The following is a 22597-nucleotide window of genomic DNA, read 5'->3' as shown; positions in this document are numbered from 1 at the left end:
CACCTCCAGCCTGTGCTGCTTTGTGAGTGCTATCCCATCCCAGGGACCAGGCTTGGCATTAATCTTTGCTGAACTCTATGAGGTTCCCCTGTCAGACCATTTCTTCAGCCTGCTGAAGCCCCTCTGAACACCAGCCCTGTCCTCCAATATATCAACTGCTCCCCTAACCTGACATCATCTGCAAAGCTGACCATGCACTCCATTCTGTGGCCCAAGCTGTTAATGAAGGTGTTGAATAGCACAGATCCCAGCACTGACCCCTGAGGGACACCACTAGCAACCAGCTGCCGCTTGGACTTTGGTCATCACCTTGTGAGCCTGGTGGCTGGCTGGCTTTCTTGTACTCCACCTACCCAGTACATGTCACTACTGGGCTTTGGGGATGCTGGGAGAGACTGCATCAACCGAAGGCCTTGCTAGAGTCAGTGCATACCACATCCAGAGCACTCCCCTTCTCCATGCAATGGTTCATCCCTGAACATCTGCTCCATCACCTTCCCGTGACTGAGGCAAGGCCACCCAGGACCCTTCTTGAAAATGGCAGTGACATTGGTATTTTACCACCCCCCCAGGAACCACTGCCTTTTGAGAGGGCAGTGAGAAGCCCTGCAGTGACATCAGCCAGATCGCTTTCTCCTTGGATGTGCCCTGCCTGCTGCCAGGGGCTCACAGGTACAACTGGCTTCAGGTTTTGTGCAACCAAAGCGTGTAGGACCAAGCCCTGCTCGAGTCAGTCACCATCCACTTCTCCAGCAGGCCACCCCACAGGACTCTGCTTTGATTCTGTCACTGATGACCTCACCAACACCAGCAATGCCAGTATAAAGTACATACTGACAGAAATATGCTGATCCGCTGCACCTCTCCCTCACTCTTTCATGCAAGCCTACCCTGATCCAAGCCAACTGAAAGCTAATTGCAACACCATCTATATTCCATGGCATGGAGAAATGGATAATTTCTTACAGCAGCTTGGTGTCTTCTCACACATCCATTGCAAATCCTGGGTTTAAGGGCAGCAATATTTATTAGAGGCCGTTTTGCCAGCAAAGAAAATGTACTTTAAGAAGTGCAACTGAAATTCTCTCACCTCTCTGTGAGAAGTCCTTCAAAAAAATGCATTCTAACAATCACAACCTGAAAACTTGCAGTTCCATTCTGCCAGGCTTTTCTTTGTGAATAGAGTCTCTCAGGAGATGGTGCTGACCTTTTAAAACCCCCTCGAAACACCACCTACATAAATAACCTCTGCTACATCGGGTAAAAGGACCTCCAGACAACATTAACATGAAGAGAGAGGTTAGAGAGGGCTAATGTCAAAAAGCACTGTGAGCAATAAGTAATGCACACAAACCATGATTGATAATGACTAGCACAGAGCCTTAATTCATCTTTTCTCCATCATTTTACTGAGAGGGACCATATCAAATTAAATAGCGACCCAGCAAGGGTTTATTCAGCCATACAAAGCAGGGGCATGAAGGAAAGACGTATGGAAGTGGCAATGACTGTGGTGTAATTGCAGCTTCTTAAAGGAACACCACAGCTCAGAGGGAGACAGCAAGCCTGGCACCTGCAGCAGCTTGAACACCGAGCAGCAGCAGGAACAACTCTGGCACCAAGGGATGTTCAGCATTTGCAACACCTAAAGGTCCTACCTGAAAGGACGTTGTGGAGAGGTTGGTGCTGGTCTCTTCTCACAGGTCATCAGGGATAGAAAAAAAGGGAATGGCCTCAAGCTGTGACTGGGGTAGGTTTAGACTGGACATTAGGAAAAAAAGGTTTTCATGGCAAGAGTGGTCAGGCATTGGAATGTGCTGCCCAGGGGGGTGGTGGAGTCACCAACCATGGATGTGTTTAAAGGTGGTTTGGTTGAGGTGCTTGGGGAGATGGTTTAGGGGTGAACCTTATGTAATAGGGATATCAGTTGGGATATCCTGAGGGTCTTTTCCAACTTGAATGTTTCTGTGATTCTGTGAACAGCACCATGGTCAGAACAACTCTTCCTAAGAGCCTTGTGCAAGAGCCCATGCTTCACCTACTCACAATGCACTCAACATTTAACTAGCCGGGAGAAAGAGCACGATGAGGACAAATTTACACCAAAACCAAGCAGGCAAGCAGTTCCTGCCCCCCAATTACTTCCTTTCTTCTCTTAGATCAGCTACAGTACTACAGAACTTGTGCTCTTGGGGTTTTTTAGGAGTTTGCATGCAAGCTGCTCAAAGCTCCTTCTTGTTTCCCTTTATTTTAGAATACAACACAGCACGTGGAAAACTCAGGCCCAACTCAGCCTTCTGAACACCACCAAGCCCTGTAACAGCACCATCAATCATGTTTTTACTGCTAAAGATTTTTAGAGGCCATTACATAAATTTAGAAGTCTGCAAATGAAAATACCTATGGCACTTACCAAAAAAAACAACCACCCCACCCCAAAACCCCCAGCTGTATAGGCAAGAGCTCAAGAACACAAAGTCAATCTATCTAATGACAAAGCCTATTATGCAGTGTAATAATTTAATTGCTCCTTTGCTCTTTCACAGAATGCTTCCATTAGCCTTTATTTATCAGGAAATCAAGCCCACATTTAGGGATCTGTGCATGAGGCACACAACTCTAAGAAATATGTGACAGAACTTACACTAGCCCTACTGATTTTTACATACAAATCCATGGGACATGCAAATTGCTGCCAGCTTCCTCCTCTACACACATCAGCAGGGAAGTTGCCTACCAGCAGCCATACAGGATTTCTTCACCAGAAGTTGTTTCAGAAGACAGAAACACAAAACTGACTCAACTCTTGCAGCAAAGGCCAAGTTAGGTATCTATTTGCTAGGCAGCTGTCAGTTATCCTCCCCAGCTGGTGGGGCAGAGCTTTCAGGGGTCCTTTTCTCATCTCTCAGAGACCCTCAGAAGACCACATGCAGCAGCAAACAGGGCAAGGCAGGATGTGATGTCAGAGGAGACAGACCCTAGAAGCAGCTGAAGTGTCACACTCCAGGGTAAGTCATTGCCAGAACCAGCTGAAAATCATGGGATGTGTTTGAAAGCACAAGAGGGGCTGCCAGCCTGTATTTCTTGGGGCTTACAAGGCACCTTCTTCTCCCCTCTTGCACTTCACTACACTCTCCAAAGAACATTTAAGCCTGTGAGAATTCCTTTCTCTGGAACAGAAGAATTCAGAGCTGACAGGAGTATAAACAGTGGACCTACACTTCAGAGGCACAGCCCAAAACACGATGGCAACTCCAAAGCTCATTTCACTTTTTCCATGGATGCAGAGTCACCACACAACTTACTCCACAAAATGACACTGACTCTACCAAGTGACAACATGACACAGAGCTGCCACAGCAAGGCTGCATGAAGTGACCAGGTCAGAACCTGAGTCTTGGGGTGTATCTGCTGCCATGCTCAGGATGAGCCTGACCTTAGCTGGGAGAATGCAGTCAGATGCTGGATTTTCCTTAGGACTGACTCATCTGTACAGCCAAATTTCCTTATTGTTGGAACACAGGACTTAAAATAATCACAAAGGAACAGTGGTGGAGGAAACATGATGGTTTGGCTTTTTCCTTGGCCCAAGTAAAAGCCAGCACAGGAGGCTGGGGCAGGTACCTGCCGGAGGAGGTACTCAGTCTAGACTGAGTAAAGCAAGAACACCTCTGACACTTGTTTCATTGGCTGATCTGTATGTTCTGCCACCCCAACCTGTAAATTACCTGTGGACACTCATAACTTCAACACAGCTACTTAATTCCTTTAGCTTCAATAAATAATGAAGTTACTATTAATCCTGTGTCTATTATTAATCCAGTGTCTATCACTAATCCAGTGTCTATTATTAATCCAGTGTTTATTATTAATCCTATGCCTGTTTAACACTAAGAACACAAACATTACGAGCTTTGGATCTAAGGCAGCCCGTAGCTGAAGCACTGTGTAACACCTTTCAGTATAAAGCTGTCATCCTTCACCTCAGACATACACTGCAGCTGAACAAGAAGCCTTTCACCCAGGTGCTGTAGTATTTCCAAGCACAGCATTTGGAAAGAAGAAACTCGTGGAAACAGGGTTTAATAATTAGTACACCTTGGGAGGGAGGAAAGAGCAAATTGTTTCTCATTGCAGATTGCAAAGCAACAATCTGTACTCTGACTTTAACAGATGGTCAGTAGCTGATCCACCATCTGTAAGCCAGCACAAAACCAGGTAGAGATGATATAGATCATCTGTACGCTCTCTCAGAGAGGTATCTACATTTTAAAATAGGGAAAAGAATCCCTACTGCACGTCCCAGAAAAGGGGATACCACATCTTTCACCTCATGGCACTAAGTCTCTTCTCAGATCCTCTGTTAATAGGATTCCTTTAGCCAGCAGATGGATTGTGAATACAGGCAGTTTCATCTACTAAAAGACAACATAAATCATCATTGAGAAAGGAGAGACCGCAGTAAGGTTATCACCATACAGCCTTCTCCGTGAAAGGTTTGCATTAAAGCATTAGTGAAATTAATTCATCTTTCATAAGAGCTTTGAGCAGTATCTGTGATCTATGATAACAACCAATTTCTCACTATGGGGGGGAAAAAAAAAATTACTCAGCCCTGATAGACTACACAAATCTGCTTTTTTTTAAATGGCCTAACATTATCTGGAGTGTTGCTCCCAGAGGCATCGTTTGAGTCTTAGGCCCAGCCAAGAGGAGCCATAAATCAAGACAGAAAGTTTTGTTAGTTTTATATGCAGTGGGCTGTAATTATTTTGAATTGCATTATGCCTCAATCATTGTAATTACTTTTAGATCATCCTTAAGCAGCCGTAATAAAAAGGAAAGAAATGAGTCTGAAAGCATTTCTCACCGAAAACATTGTAACTGTGATAGGAGAAGCCTGGCTAAACCACGCAAGGGCATGTAAATGTACTGTTTGGACAGAGAGGCTGCTCATGCATCCTGCTGTGTCAACTCAGACCTTCAAAGCACACATTGTTTTGTGGGTCTTTTAATTAGCACTGTGATTACCAACACTTGTCGCGGAAGAAAAGCGGCGGTAACAAGATTAATTTAGCTTTAAGCGGAGAAACTGGATGATCCTTGTGGTCCCTTCCAACCCTGACTGATACTATGATACTATGGGCTGTGGGAACCCAAACTATGTCACTGCTGGGGTTTTGACGTGGCAGCACTTGTGTGTGCTTGGGAGACCCTTTGGACTTCTGTCCAAACTGGGAAACAGTGTAGTGCAAAAATCGCCACAGTTATTTTGTCTCCCTTTTCAGGCCACACGGACAACGCTCTGGCTTGGTCTGTGCTAGGCTGCACGGCCACTGAGCATGAAAGTCACAGAGCTGTGAACATCCATGCTCTGTCATTAGCTGCATTATTGCAGTCCTGGCTATCCCCTTCCTCTCCCACTGTGTGAAGCATGTAAGCCCTCCAGCCTGGCCTGTAGGTCTTGCCCAGCGCTATCATGAGGGATTGTGCTGCACGCAGGAACAGAACAGAACTTCCAAGCTGCTCCAGGGGTTCATTCACAGCTTAACTGTGAGCAGTGGTGGATTTTCCCTTTTCCTATTTAGCCATGCTCCAGGTGAACAGACCCCTGACAACACCTGAATATGGTGCTCTCTCCTTGGAAAAGCCATTTAAGGTGATGTAAGGAATGGGAATGGTGTGAAGGTATTTAGCTGCTGCTTGGCTTCTGGATGCAGAAGTCCTGCAGGGTGTGCTGGGTGGAGAAGCTCTTGCTCAAAAACCAGACATGGACACAACTGATCCTTGAGCACCCATGTGGAATGACACAATCCCTGCTCCAGAAACAGGGCAGGAAAGCCACTGGATGCCACCATTTCTCCAAGAGACTGAAGAACTGTCCATGTAAGAGGTGGCAATAAAGAATGCTGAGCAAGTTACAAATTGACCAGTCCCACGATGGAACAAGAGCAGTGAAGTAAGGCTGGAGATAACTTTTCCTGGGTATCAGTGAGCAGCCCATAATTTGGGCTATTGCTGTTAAGCATGATAACAGCTCTCACAGGCTGCTGCTCCTGCTCTCAGCACTGCAATCACATCACTCAGCAGTGAGCGCTGCTCATTCCCTATTCAAGCTGTCAATCACCCTCACTGCTGCAGCCTCCTGCTGATGGAGGAGAAAGACAAACACCTGAGCAATGCCTGAGCTTCCTTCAGGATGATAGAGCACCTGCCTGCAAAGAGGTACTTAGGGTGTTTATTCACAGGAGATAAAAGCTAGTCAAATTATGTCAAAGGCAGTTTCCCTTCCAGTATGGAGACACAGAACATAAATAATTCAGTGTCTGAGTCAAGAAGCAGAATAACCTACACCCCACAACCCCCTAATGATTTGTGCAGTGCTTTCCCAAGTGCTCATGCACTATGCAAATATCTCTAAGACACTCATTTAAGGATATTTAATAGTATTATTAAAGTAGTAAGATGCTTGTTTGATCCACAAATGTTACAGGCATTCAATAGATTTATGCACTTGGCTTGCAGCAAACACTCCCCATTAAACACCCATGCTTTAGATGCTCTCTTAAGAAATTAAAAATGAGCAAATTAACCACCACAGAAGAGAACTGCAAGCAAAGACTGCATGTGCAATGGCACTTGCAGGTGCAGTGGAAGAAAAGTCCTCAGCTTGTGTTTCTGGCTTGGACAAGACCTTCACCACCCAACAAGCAGCATTCCCTAGTTCTTCACAGAAACACAAACCCCAGGGGTATGTAAGGGCAGGCTCAGGGGAAAACACCAGTATCTTTTCAAGTTAAAGGAGTATTCTTGCCCCAGCAACAAACCATCTTTCCCTCTGTACTTGCATCGCCCACAGCAGCACCTGGCTGTGCTGAGCAGAGACCAGGAGGGCAGAGCTGCTGCCCCAGAATACCAATGGAATCCATTCAAAGTGGTGCCTCACCCTGCCAATGAGTAAACCCCTCTGAAGCAGACTTGCAGCTGGCACTCTGTGCTGTTTCTTTGGTTTTAGATGAACAAACCAACCTTTTTTTCCATCACCACCTCCATCCTTCACAAGGATTCACAAGGCCTCCACTTGAATTTGGCAAAGCAATGCGATGTCTTAGAGCAGGTATTCTAGGTGTCAAGAACCAACCAACAAACAAAAAGCCAAGACTTGATTCTGACCTCATGAGCTCACCAAGAGCTGCCTCTCAAGCAACCAGAGGAAGTCAGAATCATAACCAGTAACCAGGAATGCTCCACAGATCATACGTACCTCAGGGAAATAATCCTGTGGGAACTTCTCTTTCTCCAGCATGGGTGTGCTTTCTAAAGTATCTGAGTAGATTTCTTTCCCAGTGACCTTTTTATACTTCTTGGCTAAGAAGAGACAGAAACCAAAACCACAATTACCACACATATATTTATAAGCAACCTTGAGCACTCCGTGGCAAAGCAGTGGCATCTGCAAAACAGGTGGAAGGGTCTTAGCAAAGACATGCACTGGGGAAATCCAGAGAGCATTAAATTAAGTGTCTTTAAAGGTACTTGTTTGTATCCACTGCTCTGTGAACCTGCAGCCACTCACCTCTTCCTTATGGTGCTGAGGGACATGGTTTAACACAAGATTTGATAGAGTTAGGTAATGGTTGGACTGCATGATCCTAAACGTGTGCTTCTGTGATTGCAGATTATCCACCTCTGGCTCTCAGCACATGGATTGAAAGCTGCAGTGGGTGCTGTGCTTGCAGCAGAACATATCACTGCCCAAAGTCTTTATGGCATGGTTACCTCACAGACAGAGATGGCACAAGCTTTGCAGCCCTAACCAATCAATCTGTGGATCTATAGAGCTCACGAACAATAGGTTCTGCTTCAGGAGCCATGTCATACACAGTCCCTTTTCTGATCAGGCCACGATATTGGCATCCCTCCAGATGAGAGCTTGACATAATTTACCAAACTCCTCCAACACAGCAATTGGGGCAGCTATCTTACAGCTATGGCTAAGCTGGACCTACCTGAATGCACTGAGTTTTGACTAGGAATGCAGAGGAGAAAAACTCCCAGACAACTACTATAGGGAGCCAGGAACTGTCCAATTCCACTGGATACCTGCTGAAAATACTGAGCAAGACAAAACTTGTTGCTTTGTCTAGATAAAGTATTTTATATGATCTGAGGAAGCATTTACAGTAATGTAGCAATAGATCATCAGGGAGGGGGAAAAATTGGCATGTTCTTTATGTGCCAATCACTTTGAGATCTGGCTCCCAGAGGAAGGCTAAACAAATATCCTGATAAACTAATGTGGCATCATTCTAAGTAGATCATGGACGGATGTGCCTCTTTCAGAAAGTTTAACAGTGTCAGCAGAAAGATCCCCACGTCATTCAGGATACAGAAAGCATTTGGCAGAGACTGTAAGGGCTGAGGGCTTCTGCTGTGGGAACCTAAACAAAAGGCAGCACTTGGCGGAAAGGAGGCACTTAGCCATCAACTGAGGATCACACCGTGGCTCGTGTGAGCCAGCCACTCATTGACATGGCTGCTGAGAAGGGAAGGCAGGAGGAAAGAAGCAAGCCTTCTTGCTTATCTGCAAGGAAAAATGCTCCTACCCTGCTTCTGATTTCACATCAGAGAGAAGAAGATTCTTCCTGTAAATCCAAGCACTGCAGCCAGCACAGCGCTGTGCGGGGTGACGGTCTCTTAGCACACACAACTTGCCAGCTGTTTACACCGCAAGCAAACCTTTGGGCTTCTGACTACTGCCAAAGCAACCTAACCCCTTCCAGCCTGCAGGATGTAACACATGAGGCTGAGGAGAAAACTGTCCTCGTTTCACAACTCAAATGTCTTCCTGAGAGCTGAAAAACAGAGACACTCTTCTGTTGGGTGGTTGTTTTTCCCCTGGCCCCCTGTGCAGCGAATTTTGAACAGACACAGCGATGTTCCAGGAATATTGAATTGTACATAAACAGCTATTTTTTGCATGCTTTGGAGGAGAACCAGAATTTCATCATGATTTTTGTGCAGGGAACGTTTGTATCCATTTGGATTTGCCCTCTGATTTAAGAGCTTAATACACTGTGAAAATGTCAATAGTGGTGAGAGAAGAGGCAAGTTTTACATTTCCTCTGAAAGATGGGAGCCTCTGGGGCCATATTTTACAAACACTGCACTGGGAGGCCAGTTCTACTCTCTATCAGGAGAACAGTGGGTGACTTACAGCTCCCAGCCAGTGCAGGACCTTGATTTTTATGAAGAGTTTTTTCTTCCCCAATCATGACTGGGCCAAGCGCGTTGGTGCGTGCGTGGTTCACCCCTCACTGGGCTTTGAGGGAGTTTTGCCAAGCCAAACCAAGCACTGAACTCTTAAAGCAGTTATTTTCTAGGACAAGTATCTACTTATTTATATCTGTTATTTTTCCCTACACTTTTTCCTTCCGTTTTAGAATAGAACAGAATAGACTAAACCAGGTTGGAAGAGACCTTCAAGATCATCGAGTCCAACCTATCATCCAACACCATCTAATCAACTAAACCATGGCACCAAGCACCCTATCAAGCCTCCTCCTAAACACCTCCAATGATGGTGACTCCATCACCTCCCCAGGCAGCCCATTCCAATGGGCAATCACTCTCTCTGTGTAGAATTTCCTCCTAACCTCCAGCCTAAACCTCCCCTGGCACAGCTTGAGACTGTCCTCTTGTTCTGGTGCCTGGGAGAAGAGACCAACCCCCACCTGGCTACAGCCTCCCTTCAGGTAGTTATAGAGAGCAAGAAGGTCTCCCCTGTGCCTCCTCTTCTCCAGGCTAAGCAACCCCAGCTCCCTCAGCCTCTCCTCCCAGGGCTGTACTCCATACCCCTCCCCAGCGTTGCCGCCCTTCTCTGGACACCTTCCAGCAAGTCAACATCTTTCCTAAACTGAGGGGCTCAGAACTGGACACAGGACTCAAGGTGTGGCCTAACCAGTGCGGTGTACAGGGGCAGAATGGCCTCCCTGTTCCTGCTGGCCACACTGTTCCTGATGCAGGCCAGGATGCCATTGGCTCTCTTGGCTGCCTGGGCACACTGCAGGCTCATGTTCAGCCTACCATCAACCAGCACCCCCAGGTCCCTCTCTGCCTGGCTGCTCTCAGCCACTCTGACCCCAGCCTGTAGCACTGCATGGGGTTGCTGTGGCCAACGTGCAGAACCTGGCACTTGGATGTGTTCAATCTCTCACTTCTTTTTTTAATTCTTACATTGGAACAGGCTGCCCAGGGAGGTGGCTGAGTCACCAACCCTGGAGGTGTTTAAAGGTCATTTACATGTGGTGCTTGGGGATATGGTTTAGGGGTGAACTTTGTGGAATAGGGTTAACGGTTGGACTTGGGGACGCTGAGGGTCTTTTCCAACCTGAATGATTCTATGATTTTCTTTTAAAAGCCATAAAGTAGCAAATAAGCTGTGAAACAACAATTAAGAAACAAAGCAAGCTCCTCTTTTAAACTAGTTGTCATTTCACTCTGAGATGCTGCTGGAGCAGGACACCTCTGTGTGAGATGCTGCTGGAGCAGGACACCTCTGTGTGAGATGCTGCTGGAGCAGGACACCTCGGTGTGAGATGCTGCTGGAGCAGGACACCTCGGTGTGAGATGCTGCTAGAGCAGGACACCTCGGTGTGAGATGCTGCTGGAGCAGGACACCTCTCATCTGTGAGCAGCAGGAGGGAACTTTAGGTGGAACTCAGAGCAAAACCACTGGTCCTCCAGCACTGGTGCAATGCGTTTGTGCGCTCAGGAGTTAGGTGTGCAGACACAGTTCATGTTTCACTACCACACAAAGCCATTCATGGGGCAAAATGGCTGAGCAGTGGCTCACAGAGGACCACCAGGCTGCTCAGCCCATGGGCTGGAGTAACCCAGCAGTGCTACTCTCCTCCAGTATTCCCATCCTGCACACTGCCCACCTGTTAACACTATCATCACCTGTGCCTGCAAAGCTGTTCTCTTCTGGGAGGAAGATCAGGTATGACCTCTCATCAGAAGTCTCTACATCACTGCAGGGTTTCCCAGGATGGTCTCACAGAAAGAAAATCTACTCTGAAGAGGCTGGGCTATTCCAGCTAAAATGTTCCTTCAGCATGGAAACCAGTGATGACAGGAGAACTTATCCTGACTCTGTATGTAGAACTACTGCTCAAATATTTCAGGGAAGAAAGATCCTGTCCCCTCAATTACACAAGCAGAGAGAGGATCTGTCTCTACTGAGAACAAAAAAAAATGAATCTATATAATTAAGACAATTAGTTCACTCCATAGTTACCACCATTTCAGCAGTGTCTCAAATTAATGGGATGCTAGATGTAGTGCTAATGGGATTCAGTTCAGCAAGCCAAGTGAAGCTCAGAAGGTTTTGGTATCTAATATAGAGAGACTTCTCCACTGAAGTAACATAAATTTTGTATAATCTTTTCTATATGCACTTCAGGAAGCATTCAATAATTTTCTGTGATACTTCTAACATTTAATGCACATAGTCTACATTACTTTTAAACTTCTGAGATTTAGCAAGACCTCCAACCTGATGAATCAATGTGGGTTAAAAACAATGGCACCTTCCTGCTGACCTGCACTGCTCCCAAGTAATTTAAGCCATAAATCCACCTCAGCTGCTGTACAAAATGACCATCACTGCTGGACATTTAGGGTCTTGGTCCTATATCTGATCTACATGGAAGAACCTTGTGGCCATTCAGAGTTCTTCTGAAATCATCTCTATGGATCCCAGGGTCCATCTGCATAGGAATGATTAATACACCAGCTTTCAACCCATGACCACTCCATTGACTTCTTCTAAGAGGTCTATAAAAGGTAAGAAAAGTAAGGGCTGTCATCAGTGGCTTGCATGCATTACACAAGTCTGCAGAGCATGGAAAGAGCTGCTGGGCACCACTGCTGGAGAAATTGAGAGGAAAGCTGCCCTGATACATGAAGCCAGCTGACAATCAACATTTCATTCATTTGCTTACCTTTAAAATCAAACTGGTAGATGTTTTTCAAGGATTCATGAAGAAAGTAAAAGCTTCCCAGAGCCTGCAAAAAATAACAATAAAATAAGAAGTGATTAAAGTATCTGCTTTGGCTAAGTGAAGACAAAAAGGCAGCATGCTTTCCAGTTTAAAACAAAAAAAAGCAGAAGAAATTAAATCCTAGCAAACAAAATGTCTCATTTTTACATTTTCTAAGATCTATAAAAATGCTGATTTCCTCTGTTGCCTCTCTGCAGTTTCTTAAGCTGTTTAAAGAAGCTCCTCAACAGCTGGCAGGATGCTAAGGGCACGGTACAAGTTGCCTTGTCAGAAATACCAAGCCAGTGGATGCAGCTAGGGGCACAGATAACCCCTTCTGAACACCCAGCACCTCCCCACAACTCTTTTATAAAGCTTGACAATTTCTGCTTCACTCTCAGAGCAAATCCAAATGCTGGTGGAGTCTGCAGCACACGAACAAGAGAAGGGCTCGGAGAGTCAAGAGCTCTGAAAGCCGTGTCCTGCAGAGAGGTGTGGAGTGAAAGCCTTTGTGGGTGCAGAGCAGGACCAGCACTCAAAACCCAGCAGGGCCTCTGGGAATATTTGTACACATTGGTACAGCTTTCCCTACTCCTCAGTGCTTTGACAGTAAGGCCAATGACTGAGCAGCAGAGTGTGTCCATCTCTACTGGCCACACCTGAAGAGCAACTGTCTGGTGTGCTGGTGTGGAGCCCACCCAGGCAGTGACTGGCACAGACTGCTGAGCCCAGGAGAGAGAAGAGGCACAGCTGAGGGGCTCAGGTCTGTGGATACACTAGAATAGAACAGAACAGAACAGAACAGAATAGAATAGAACAGAACAGAACAGAACAGAACAGGTTGGAAAAGACCTTCGAGATCGAGTCATCCTTGGGGTCTCTTCCAACCTTCGTTATACTGTGTGATACTGTGTGTGTGTGAGTCCAACCTATCATCCAACACTACCTAATCAACTAAACCATGCAACCAAGCACCCAATCCAGTCTCTTCTTGAACACCTCCAGTGATGGTGACTCCACCACCTCCCTGGGCAGTCCATTCCAATGGCCAATTACTCTGTGAAGAAATTCCTAACATCCAGCCTAAATCTCCCCTGGTGCAGCTTGTGACTGTGTCCTTTTGTTCTGGTGCTGGTTGCCTGGGAGAAGAGACCAACCCCCACCTGGCTACAACCTCCCTTCAGGGAGTTGTAGACAGCAATATGAAAATATGAAAATGAAATAGTTGACACCAGCAGAACTGATGTGCTTCTAAGTATAAGCAGAAGCAGAGTTTAGTGCCCACAATACGTGAAAAATGTGAGATACTGATGAAAATAAAATAGTGTGCACTCATAGTTGGAACTCAGACAGGACTTGTAGCTCCTCCTGCTGATCTGGATCTGGGTAATTGTAACTGTCACAGCAGCCTTGCCAAGGTTTCGCCTACACACACTGTGAGCTTACTGCTGCTTCTTCACAGCCATACAATACATTGCTTTCCCCCAGTTAGTGAGGAAAATTACTTATTAGAAGGAAGTAGAGGAAAACTAGGTGAGAAGGGAAAAAGCAGTGTACACAGACTTCAGAGTGGAACACACAAAATGTACACATTTCAGATGAGAACCTGATGAGCCTTTAAATGCACCTGATGTATTCAACAACAGTTGAGGGGAAGGAAAAACCATCCTGCTGCTAGATAAACTTTCAGTGAGAAGTGTACAAGCAACAAGGCACTAAAGAAAAAGGATGGTTCAGTTTCATGTTGTCTTTTCCTCCCTTCTGGCAGAGACCCTCCTCCAGAGCAGTGCTGTGGCTCCATGGCTGCTGCATTCATTATTTATGAGGCGCTGCACATCCAGAGATTAAACATTTGCTGATTTGTCAAAAGCACAAACATGAGGTCCTGCCCATCTCCTTGACATATTAGTCCATCCAACAGAAAACACTGTCACACATTTAATTGATGAGTACACTTCCCTGCGACCCAGCCCGCTTCTTCTAGGTCCCTGGGTTTGGTTTTGATACTGTGGAGGAGGCAAATCAGAGCATGCAGGAGACACTCTGGCAGGGGACTCAAGGTTAACTGTTCTGCAACAAGGACATGCTGCCAGGAACAAAATAAATCCTCCTACCAGACAAAAACATTGCCACCTGATGTTTAATTTCTAAGTGAAGAAGCCATCATTAGCAACAGCCAGTGCTGCTGGCTGAAGCTATGTTTGCACCATTCTCTGGCCTTTGGATTACGGGGGAAAAAAAGGAGATTATTCTTGACTAGCAATAGGTTTACAGAGAGGTTTTTTTGGTAGAGAAGAGTCTATTTTGTCTTGCAGGGACAACAGGGTCAAGCTTGAACACAGAAAATTTCACCTCAACATGAGGAGAATCTTCTTTACAGTGAAGGTGACAGAGCCCTGGAGCAGGCTGCCCAGAGAGGTTGTGGAGTCTCCTTCTTTGGAGGCTTTCAAAACCCACCTGGATGCATTCCTGTGTGGACTACCCTAAGTGACCCTGCTTTGGCAGGACTCAATGATCTCTTGAGGTCCTTTCCAGTCTCTAATGTACTGTGATACTGTGATACATTCTTAACATCAATGTACTGAACACAAGGAGTTTGTATCCTGCTGAAATCAGTTCTGAAGTAAAGCACTTCTAAGGAGAAGGATGCTGAAAGATGAGCTCTTACCTGCTCATTTAAAGGGATGGCATTAGGTAAAAGCTTTCAGTCTATTACATCAAGTTTAAATAACTTGAATGTGATGCATAGATCTACATTACCAAGAAAGGACAGCATAAACAGCTGGATGAGTTCTCAGCTTTTGAGTCTAGTTAAATATGATTATTTTACCAGAAGCTATTGCCAGCTTAACAGAGTGCATTAAAGACATTCTCTAGACCTGAGTCATACTTCCCTCTCCTGCTCCTTCTGAATTCCTCCCAGCTGGTCTATCCCTTTCTTCAAGGCACAGGGCAAAATCTGACACATATAAAGTGTTGGTCTTTAAGAACTCAGTATAAGGATACAGCTTTATTTCAGTTTCTTATATAGTCTTCAGGAGAAAGAAAATGAGCTTCAGTAAATATCAATAAAATACCATCCTCAATACTTCAAGTCTGAGCTACTAAATAGTAGCAAATGGAAAAGGGAACCTGGAATAGGAAATCCTGAGCTAGGTCGGTAATAAGTGGCCAGTTCAGTCTACCCATGACATCTAAATACTGGTTTGAAGGAAGCTTTGCTTTTTCTCAGGATAGCTGAATCATGGAGGCTGGAAGGTGCCTTCAGGATCTCCAGTCCAATCCCTGGCCAAAGCAGGGCTGACCACTGGGCTTCTCAGTGCATTGCCAGATAAGCACAAAATCCCCAGGGTTGGAGGCTGCCATCCCTTCTGCAGCCTCTATGCCAGTGTTTGATGACCTCTGGGGCAAGCTGTTCTCCCTCTACTCCCATTGAAATTCCCCTTCCCACAGCTGAGATGGAAATCAAAGGCCAACTGAGTAACAGTATTTGGAAATAGTGACCTATCCAAGTCCAGCACAAACCATTTTAGAGACAGGTGACAATTTAAACCTCGGTGACAGGAATATGAATTCTGAAGCTTCTCTATGTAACACGTCAGTAAGCAAACCAAGAAGGATCAAGATGCTCTCAAACCTGTTTTATTTAGATGCCATAGCTCTACTGAAAGTATGACTGCCACCTGTGACCAAGCTACAGCTTTTATTTCTGAACCATCCTGATTTGACTCCCTCAGTTTTTAATCTCCTTGTTAAAAGTCATTTTGAAGCACTACATGGGAAGCTTGGTTTTGATAGTCTCCATTTGTGGCACTGAGCGTCAAGCAATTGTACACACAGAGTCCCTGATAGGCATTAAATAACACTGCATGGTTTCAGGAACTGATACTGCCAACATTTAAGGATAGACTTTGGCTGTTTAATACTAAGCACAGCAGGGGAAAGAAGCAAACCCATAATGGAATGGAAATTACGGCTATCGCTGTCTTCCGCATTGGCAGAGACTTAATCAGCTTTATGTAAATAATGTTAACTTGTAAAAGTGATGGAGCACAGTTAGAATTCACTGCCCAAACACCACCAAACATGAGGAAAAAGAAACTTTATTCCAGGGCTTAATGCCTGGGCCCATTCCTTGAGGAGATCATGTTAATTCAATTTATTTTTCCATAAAATGACGGTTTAACAGTGAAGCTAAACGGCATTAATTCAAAGCCTAGCACTGGGCTTTCTTTTCTTATTTCCAGTTTCAATATGCTCTGGGCAAAGGAGATGGTGGCACACCAAGTGGCAGCAGCAGCACAGGCAGTTCCCAAGCAGCCACGACACAGAAACACATTGCAAAATGATAAACCGCCTCAAAACGGTTCAGCTTTTCAAACCTTCAAGCGTAAAGACAGACAACTATCATTTGTTCCACTTTAAGCATATGAGACAGAAATCTGCCCAAGTGGCCAAGAAGGCAAACAACATTCTGGCCTGCTTCAGGAACAGGGTGACCAAGCAGCCCCAGGCAAGTTGTTGTCCCTCTGTGCTCGGCGCTGGTGAGGCCACACCTTGCTCAATTTTGAGGCCCTCACTACACGAAAGTAATTGAGGTGCTGGAGTATGTCCAGAGAATGGCAACAAAGCTGATGAAGGGTCTGGAAAATAGGTCTTGTGAGAAGCAGCTCAGGAAGCCAGGGCTTTTTTTAGTCTGGAGAAAAAGAATCTGAAGGGAGACCTTATTGTTCTCTACAACTACCTGAAAGGAGATAGTAGCAGGGTGGGCATCGGTCTCTTCTCCCTAGTAAAAAGTCATAGGAGGAGAGGAAATGGCCTCAGGTTGCACCAGGAGAGGCTGAGACTGGATATTAGAAAAGCCTTCTTCACTGAAAGGGTTCTCAAACACTGGAACAGGCTGTTCCCCAGGGAGGTGGCTGAATTGTTATTGCCACTAAGGGACGTGGTTTAGCACCAGGCTTAGCAGACATAGATAGCGGTTGCACTCGGTGGTCTTGAAGGCCTTTTCCAACCAAAACAACCCTGTGATTCTGTGAAATTAATTACTTCTGTTAGCACAAGTTCTAGGCCCATCTGTGAGCAGGAGCCTTCACTATGCTGCAAGCTCAAAAGTTAAGTATAGAATCATAGAGAGGTTTAGGTTGGAAAAGACCTCCTAGATCATCATACGGTACCTTCCTTTCTCAGCTTCTCCTACATCTGTTAGCGACTGCAGAACAGTCAGTCAACCAATCTGCAAATATTTAAGCCCTCTTTAGGACAGTCCTTTCTAGAGCAGATGCCTGGAAAATAATATGCAGTGAGGGTCACTGAAGCTGAATTTACACAGCACACAATTTAAAGGGATACCTGCAGCCATCAGGAAACACCAGGCGGTCACTGCTGCTGGCTCCGTTCACATTTGTTCATGTTCTCCTTCACAGAGGAGTTTAATTACTGTAAACAGACATGAATGTATACACCCCACCCCCCACTAAAATAGCAGAAAGCATCCCAGCCACATGGGACAGCCATGAACAATAGAGGCTTTCAGCATCTGAGCAGCTCAGAACTGCACAGCGATGTTCAAACCGCTTGACTCCGCTGCCGCCCTGTACACAACTAACCTGCCCTGCTTTGACACTCCCGAGGTCAGCCACAGCTGCATGCAGCACTGCAGGAAGAGGCAGGGCACATCTCCTTCGGCAGCTCCTAGGAGCTGTTGCAGCATCAACGGGGCTGGCTACAGAGCACACAAACACATCCCAGGCTGGACAGCCTTGGGAGCATGGTCCTTAGGGAACGCTGGGGGTTGCAGAACATACAAACACATCCCAGCCTGGAAAGCCTTAGGGAAGGGCTGGGAGTGCAGGGAGAGACTGGTGGCCATCCCGCGCAGCGCTGTTGTTAAGGATAGGCCTTGCTCAGGGCTGCCAACGGGGCTTGGCTGTCCCCACTGCCTGCACCTACAGCTGCAAAACCAGCTTCACCTTTGGTGAGCACGCCAAGATCCAAAGAGCTCTGCATCTCCTCCCACAGTGGTTGATGGTGAAAAAACAGTGATCTCCTCCCTGTCACCAGACAGAAGCGAAACATCCACTGCTTTGGGTGAGGTTCCAGAGCGATGCTCACTGCAACATTGGGAATTTCTTTCGTTGTTCCATGCCAAAAGACTCATCTGGAAAGCCGGGACTGATGGAGAGATCAACAGATTGGTCCTGACGGATGACAGCTGGCATTATTAAAAGCACCATTCCTTTGGTTACCCAGAACCCTTGCCACAAAGCCTGAATATTTCAGTAGCTAGAACTCTGGTTTTTTTTGTGCCAGCTAATTGGCATGATTGCTTTTATTAAAGTACGCAGTTCCAACTGTGGAAATTTAATGCATGGAGGAAATAGCTGAATAGAAGTTTAATTACTGTACAGAGTAAACATTTACTGCATTACCTCACTCAATGTGATAAAGCTAATATCTAAAGATTGCTTTAAATAAATTTAAAGCAAATTGCCAATGATGACACAGAAACTGTAATTCATGTAGTCATAAAATCCATAATTAGCTTTAATGAATATTTAAAGCCAAAGTTCAACCCAACTTTTTTCAATGTTTAACCTACTATATCAATACAGTTCAAGGAATTCATTTATCATCGAACATGACAATGTCTGAATATTAATTAGCGCGGGGCAGCGCTGACAGGAAGCCCTTATCTCCTACCAGGCTTTTTTTTGGCCGTGCTGTATGTCAACAGCGCGGCTGTCACGCCTGGGATTATCGATTACCTGCCCCGCTTTGCTAACAACAATTAAAAAAATATTTTACATATTTATAAACCTGACCATCAAGAGCAGCCATTTAGTTCCCCATCAGTGAGATGGAGTCTATTAGCTGCCACACTTCAGTCAGGGGAGACAGGGCAAATGAGGAGCTGCAGCGGCTCCAGACAGGAAGGCAATAATTGTACATAAAGCTTGGCTATCGGCCTTGATACGGGGATGCCTTATCTGGGCTCCTTTGTGGCGCGATGAAGTTTAAGAGACTGGGAAGAGAGGAGAGGTTTGGAGGGGAGAGGTTCGGAGGGGAGAGGTTCGGAGGGGAGAGGTTCGGAGGGGAGAGGTTCGGAGGGGAGAGGTTCGGAGGGGAGAGGTTCGGAGGGGAGAGGTTCGGAGGGGAGAGGCTCGGAGGGGAGAGGCTCGGAGGGGAGAGGCTCGGAGGGGAGAGGCTCGGAGAGGAGAGGCTCGGAGAGGTTCGGAGAGGAGAGGCTCGGAGAGGTTCGGTTTGGAGAATAGGATAGGATAGGATAGGATAGGATAGGATAGGATAGGATAGGATAGGATAGGATAGGATAGGATAGGATAAACCAGGTTGGAAGAGACCTTCAAGATCATCAAGTCCAACCTATCATCCAACACCACCTAATCAGCTAAACCATGGCACCAAGCACCCCCCAGTCTCCTCCTGAACACTTCCAATGATGGTGATGCCACCACCTCCCCAGGCAGCCCATTCCAATGGGAAATCACACTCTCTGTGTAGAACTTCTTCGTAACCTCCAGCCTAAACCTCCCCTGGTGCAGCTTGAGACTGTGTCCTCTTGTTCTGGTGCTGGTTGCCTGGGAGAAGAGACCAACCCTCTCCTGGCTACAACCTCGCTTCAGGTAGTTGGAGAGAGCAATAAGGTCACCCCTGAGCCTTCTCTTCTCCAGGCTGAGCAACCCCAGCTCCCTCAGCCTCTTCTCACAGGGCTTGTGTTCCAAGCTCCCCACCAACTTTGTTGCCCTTCTCTGGACTCGTTCCAGCAAGTCAACCTCCTTCCTAAACTGAGGGCCCCAGAACTGGACACAGGACTCAAGGTGTGGCCTAACCAGTGCAGTGTACAGGGGCAGAATGACCTCCTTGCTCCTGCTGGCCACACTGTTCGTGATCCAGGATGACCTGAGATGGGAACTGGCGCAGGCTCTGAGGTCCCCACGGCCCCAGGGGGAGACCCAACAGGCCCAGGGTGCAGCCAGGCTCTGGCGCCGCCGAACGGCCATGGCCATCGCACCCACAAACAGCAACAGGCATGTTACAGAATGTGGCTGCCGGCTGTGCCCAGGCAGAGCACAATTAACACTAATGTCTATTATTCATTCAAGGTTAAAAACGTAGGCTGGGTACACAGATCAACTCATTATAAAGCAGTCTATCACTTTTTATTTGCAAACAAATGAGGTGTCCAGCAATTTATCATTTCCTGAATTAGACTTATCAGCTAAAGTACATACAATTAAAGTGCTATTGAGCTTCCCCCCACGGAGGCCTCGTCCACCTGACGCGCAGACAGCCGGAGCCCCAGCAGAACCATTCAAACATTACGCACTGCTTTTGCAGCTCCGTATCTCAAGCACAGCTATCAGCCTCATTTCAACAGCAAGTTGAATAATTACACCTTTAATAAAGTGTAAAAGTGAGCGGGTTCCAAATATTCAGTGGCAAAACCAATCTCTTGGCGTACGGTGACTTGGTTCGTATTAAAACTATCTGCTTAGTAGCATGGGGTATCCTGGGGTGCATCAAGAGAAGTGTGTCCAGCAGGGCTGGGGAGGTTCTTCTACCCCTCTACTCTTCCCTCAGGGCTGGGGAGGTTCTTCTACCCCTCTACTCTTCCCTGGTGAGACCACACCTGCAATAATGTGTCCAGTTTTGGGCTTCCCAGTTCAAGAGAGACAGAGACCTGGCAGAGAGTATCCAATGGAGAGCCACAAGGATGATTAGGGGACTTGAGCATCTCCCCTGTGAAGAGAGACTGAGAGCCTTGGGGCTGTTTAATCTTGAGAAGACAGAGAGGGGATCTCATCAATATCTAAATATCTGAGGGGTGGGTGTCAAGCGGAGGGGGCTAAACTCTTCTTGGTGGTGCACGCTAATAAGACCAGAAACAACAGGTACAAGCTTGAACATAGAAGATTTCAGCACAACATGAGGAGAAACTTCTCTACAGGAGGGTGACTGAGCACTGGAACAGTCTGCCCAGCGAGGTTGTGGAGTTTCCTTCTCTGGAGACTTTCAAAACCCACCTGGATGCACTCCTGTGCAGACTACCCTAAGTGATCCTGCTTTGGTGGCGGGGTTGGACTCAATCTTTGGAGGTCCCTTCTAATCTGTTATGTTCTGTGATATGATACTCACATTGAAATAAATGGGATAATTCACTTGAGTAAAACCACTGGCAAGAGTAGTACAGAAGATCCTCTTGCTCCAGAAAAATCCCAATCAGTGCTATGTATGATAATATAAACAATAGCCACATTGGGAAGAGGCAGCTTGCAGTACCACAGCTTGCTTGCACAACTGCTAGTATCTGAACAGTTTCCCCAGTGACCATGGCCTGACTAAGCTGAAGGTGCTGAAGCAGTGGAGACTCCTGAGAGCAGAAGCTTGCAGAGGAGAACAATGGATATACAGCACTAGGTCCACCCAAATTCTGGTTCTTTACTATGATTATATTAGACCCATATCTGCAAAGATTTCTGAACTTCTAGATTAATTTCTATGTGCTAGTTTTGACTTTAGAAGTTCTAATTTGTTAGAAATCTCTTCATTTTATGGACCTGCCTATTTTTCAGACTGACTCTCCAGCTGCACTGCTGCAGCTAGGCTTCAGATGGGTTATGCCAGATGAGTAACTTTCAGAGGTTCCATCTTCAATGAGCTGTCAGAATGTGCCCCATGATTTCTAACCATCCTTCCTGATAAACAGTAGATTAGCAGCACCTTTAACATCTAGCAATGCTCCCTCACTCTCTTCCATCTTATTCAGAGCAGTACTGTTAAGTGAGGCCAGTAACAACTGAACTATCAAGAGGAATAGCCACTACAAGTATCACAGTATCACCAAGGTTGGAAGAGACCTCAAAGATTATCGAGTTCAGCCTGTCACCACAGACCTCATGACTAGACCATGGCACCAAGTGCCACATCCAATCCCCTCTTGAACACATCCAGGGATGGTGACTTCATCACCTCCCTGGGCAGCACATTCCAATGACGAACGACTCTCTCAGTAAAGAACTTTCTCCTCACTTCCAGCCTAAACCTCCCCTGGTGCAGCTTGAGACTGTGTCCTCTTGCTCTGGTGCTGGTTGCTAGAGAGAAGAGACCAACCCCTTCCTGGCTACAACCACCTTTCAGGTAGTTGTAGAGAGCAATGAGGTCACCCCTGAGCCTCCTCTTCTCCAGGCTAAACAATCCCACCCCCCTCAGCCTCTCCTCACAGGGCTGTGCTCAAGGCCTCTCCCCAGCCTCGTTGCCCTTCTCTGGACACATCCGAGTGTCTCTATGTCCTTCCTAAACTCAGCTCTGCATGGGGTTCAGGAGAAAAGCAATTAACAAATAATAAACAAAACCCCCTGAGCTGTGTACAAACTTGTCTGATAATTACATGAATAATCCATGTGTACTCTATTGTGCTGACACAGAATATTTAATACCACTTTTGATACTGACATTGCCTCACGTGAAGATTCAACATTTTAATTACAAATCAATTCAATTAAGCAAGAAAAACTTCACATGTAGGTTCTTTT

The 22597-nt window shown here is 46.2% G+C and overlaps 1 protein-coding gene across 2 annotated transcripts in view; it reads right to left on the bottom strand.

Annotated features, from left to right (window-relative positions):
• The window catches only part of INPP5A (inositol polyphosphate-5-phosphatase A), a 262105-nt gene that overhangs the window by 110273 nt on the left and 129235 nt on the right, over positions 1–22597 (bottom strand). For both annotated transcript variants that reach the window (XM_054174722.1, XM_054174723.1), the window contains exons 5-6: positions 12006–12069; positions 7265–7368 (exon numbers count right to left, since the gene is read on the bottom strand). In XM_054174722.1, the coding sequence (XP_054030697.1) occupies positions 7265–7368; positions 12006–12069 (168 nt within the window). The remainder of the gene's footprint in view (positions 1–7264; positions 7369–12005; positions 12070–22597) is intronic.

This window comes from Dryobates pubescens, chromosome 30 (genome assembly GCF_014839835.1).
Source record: "Dryobates pubescens isolate bDryPub1 chromosome 30, bDryPub1.pri, whole genome shotgun sequence".
NCBI classification, from domain to species: Eukaryota; Metazoa; Chordata; class Aves; order Piciformes; family Picidae; genus Dryobates; species Dryobates pubescens.
This window is presented reverse-complemented; position numbering and strand designations above follow the sequence as displayed.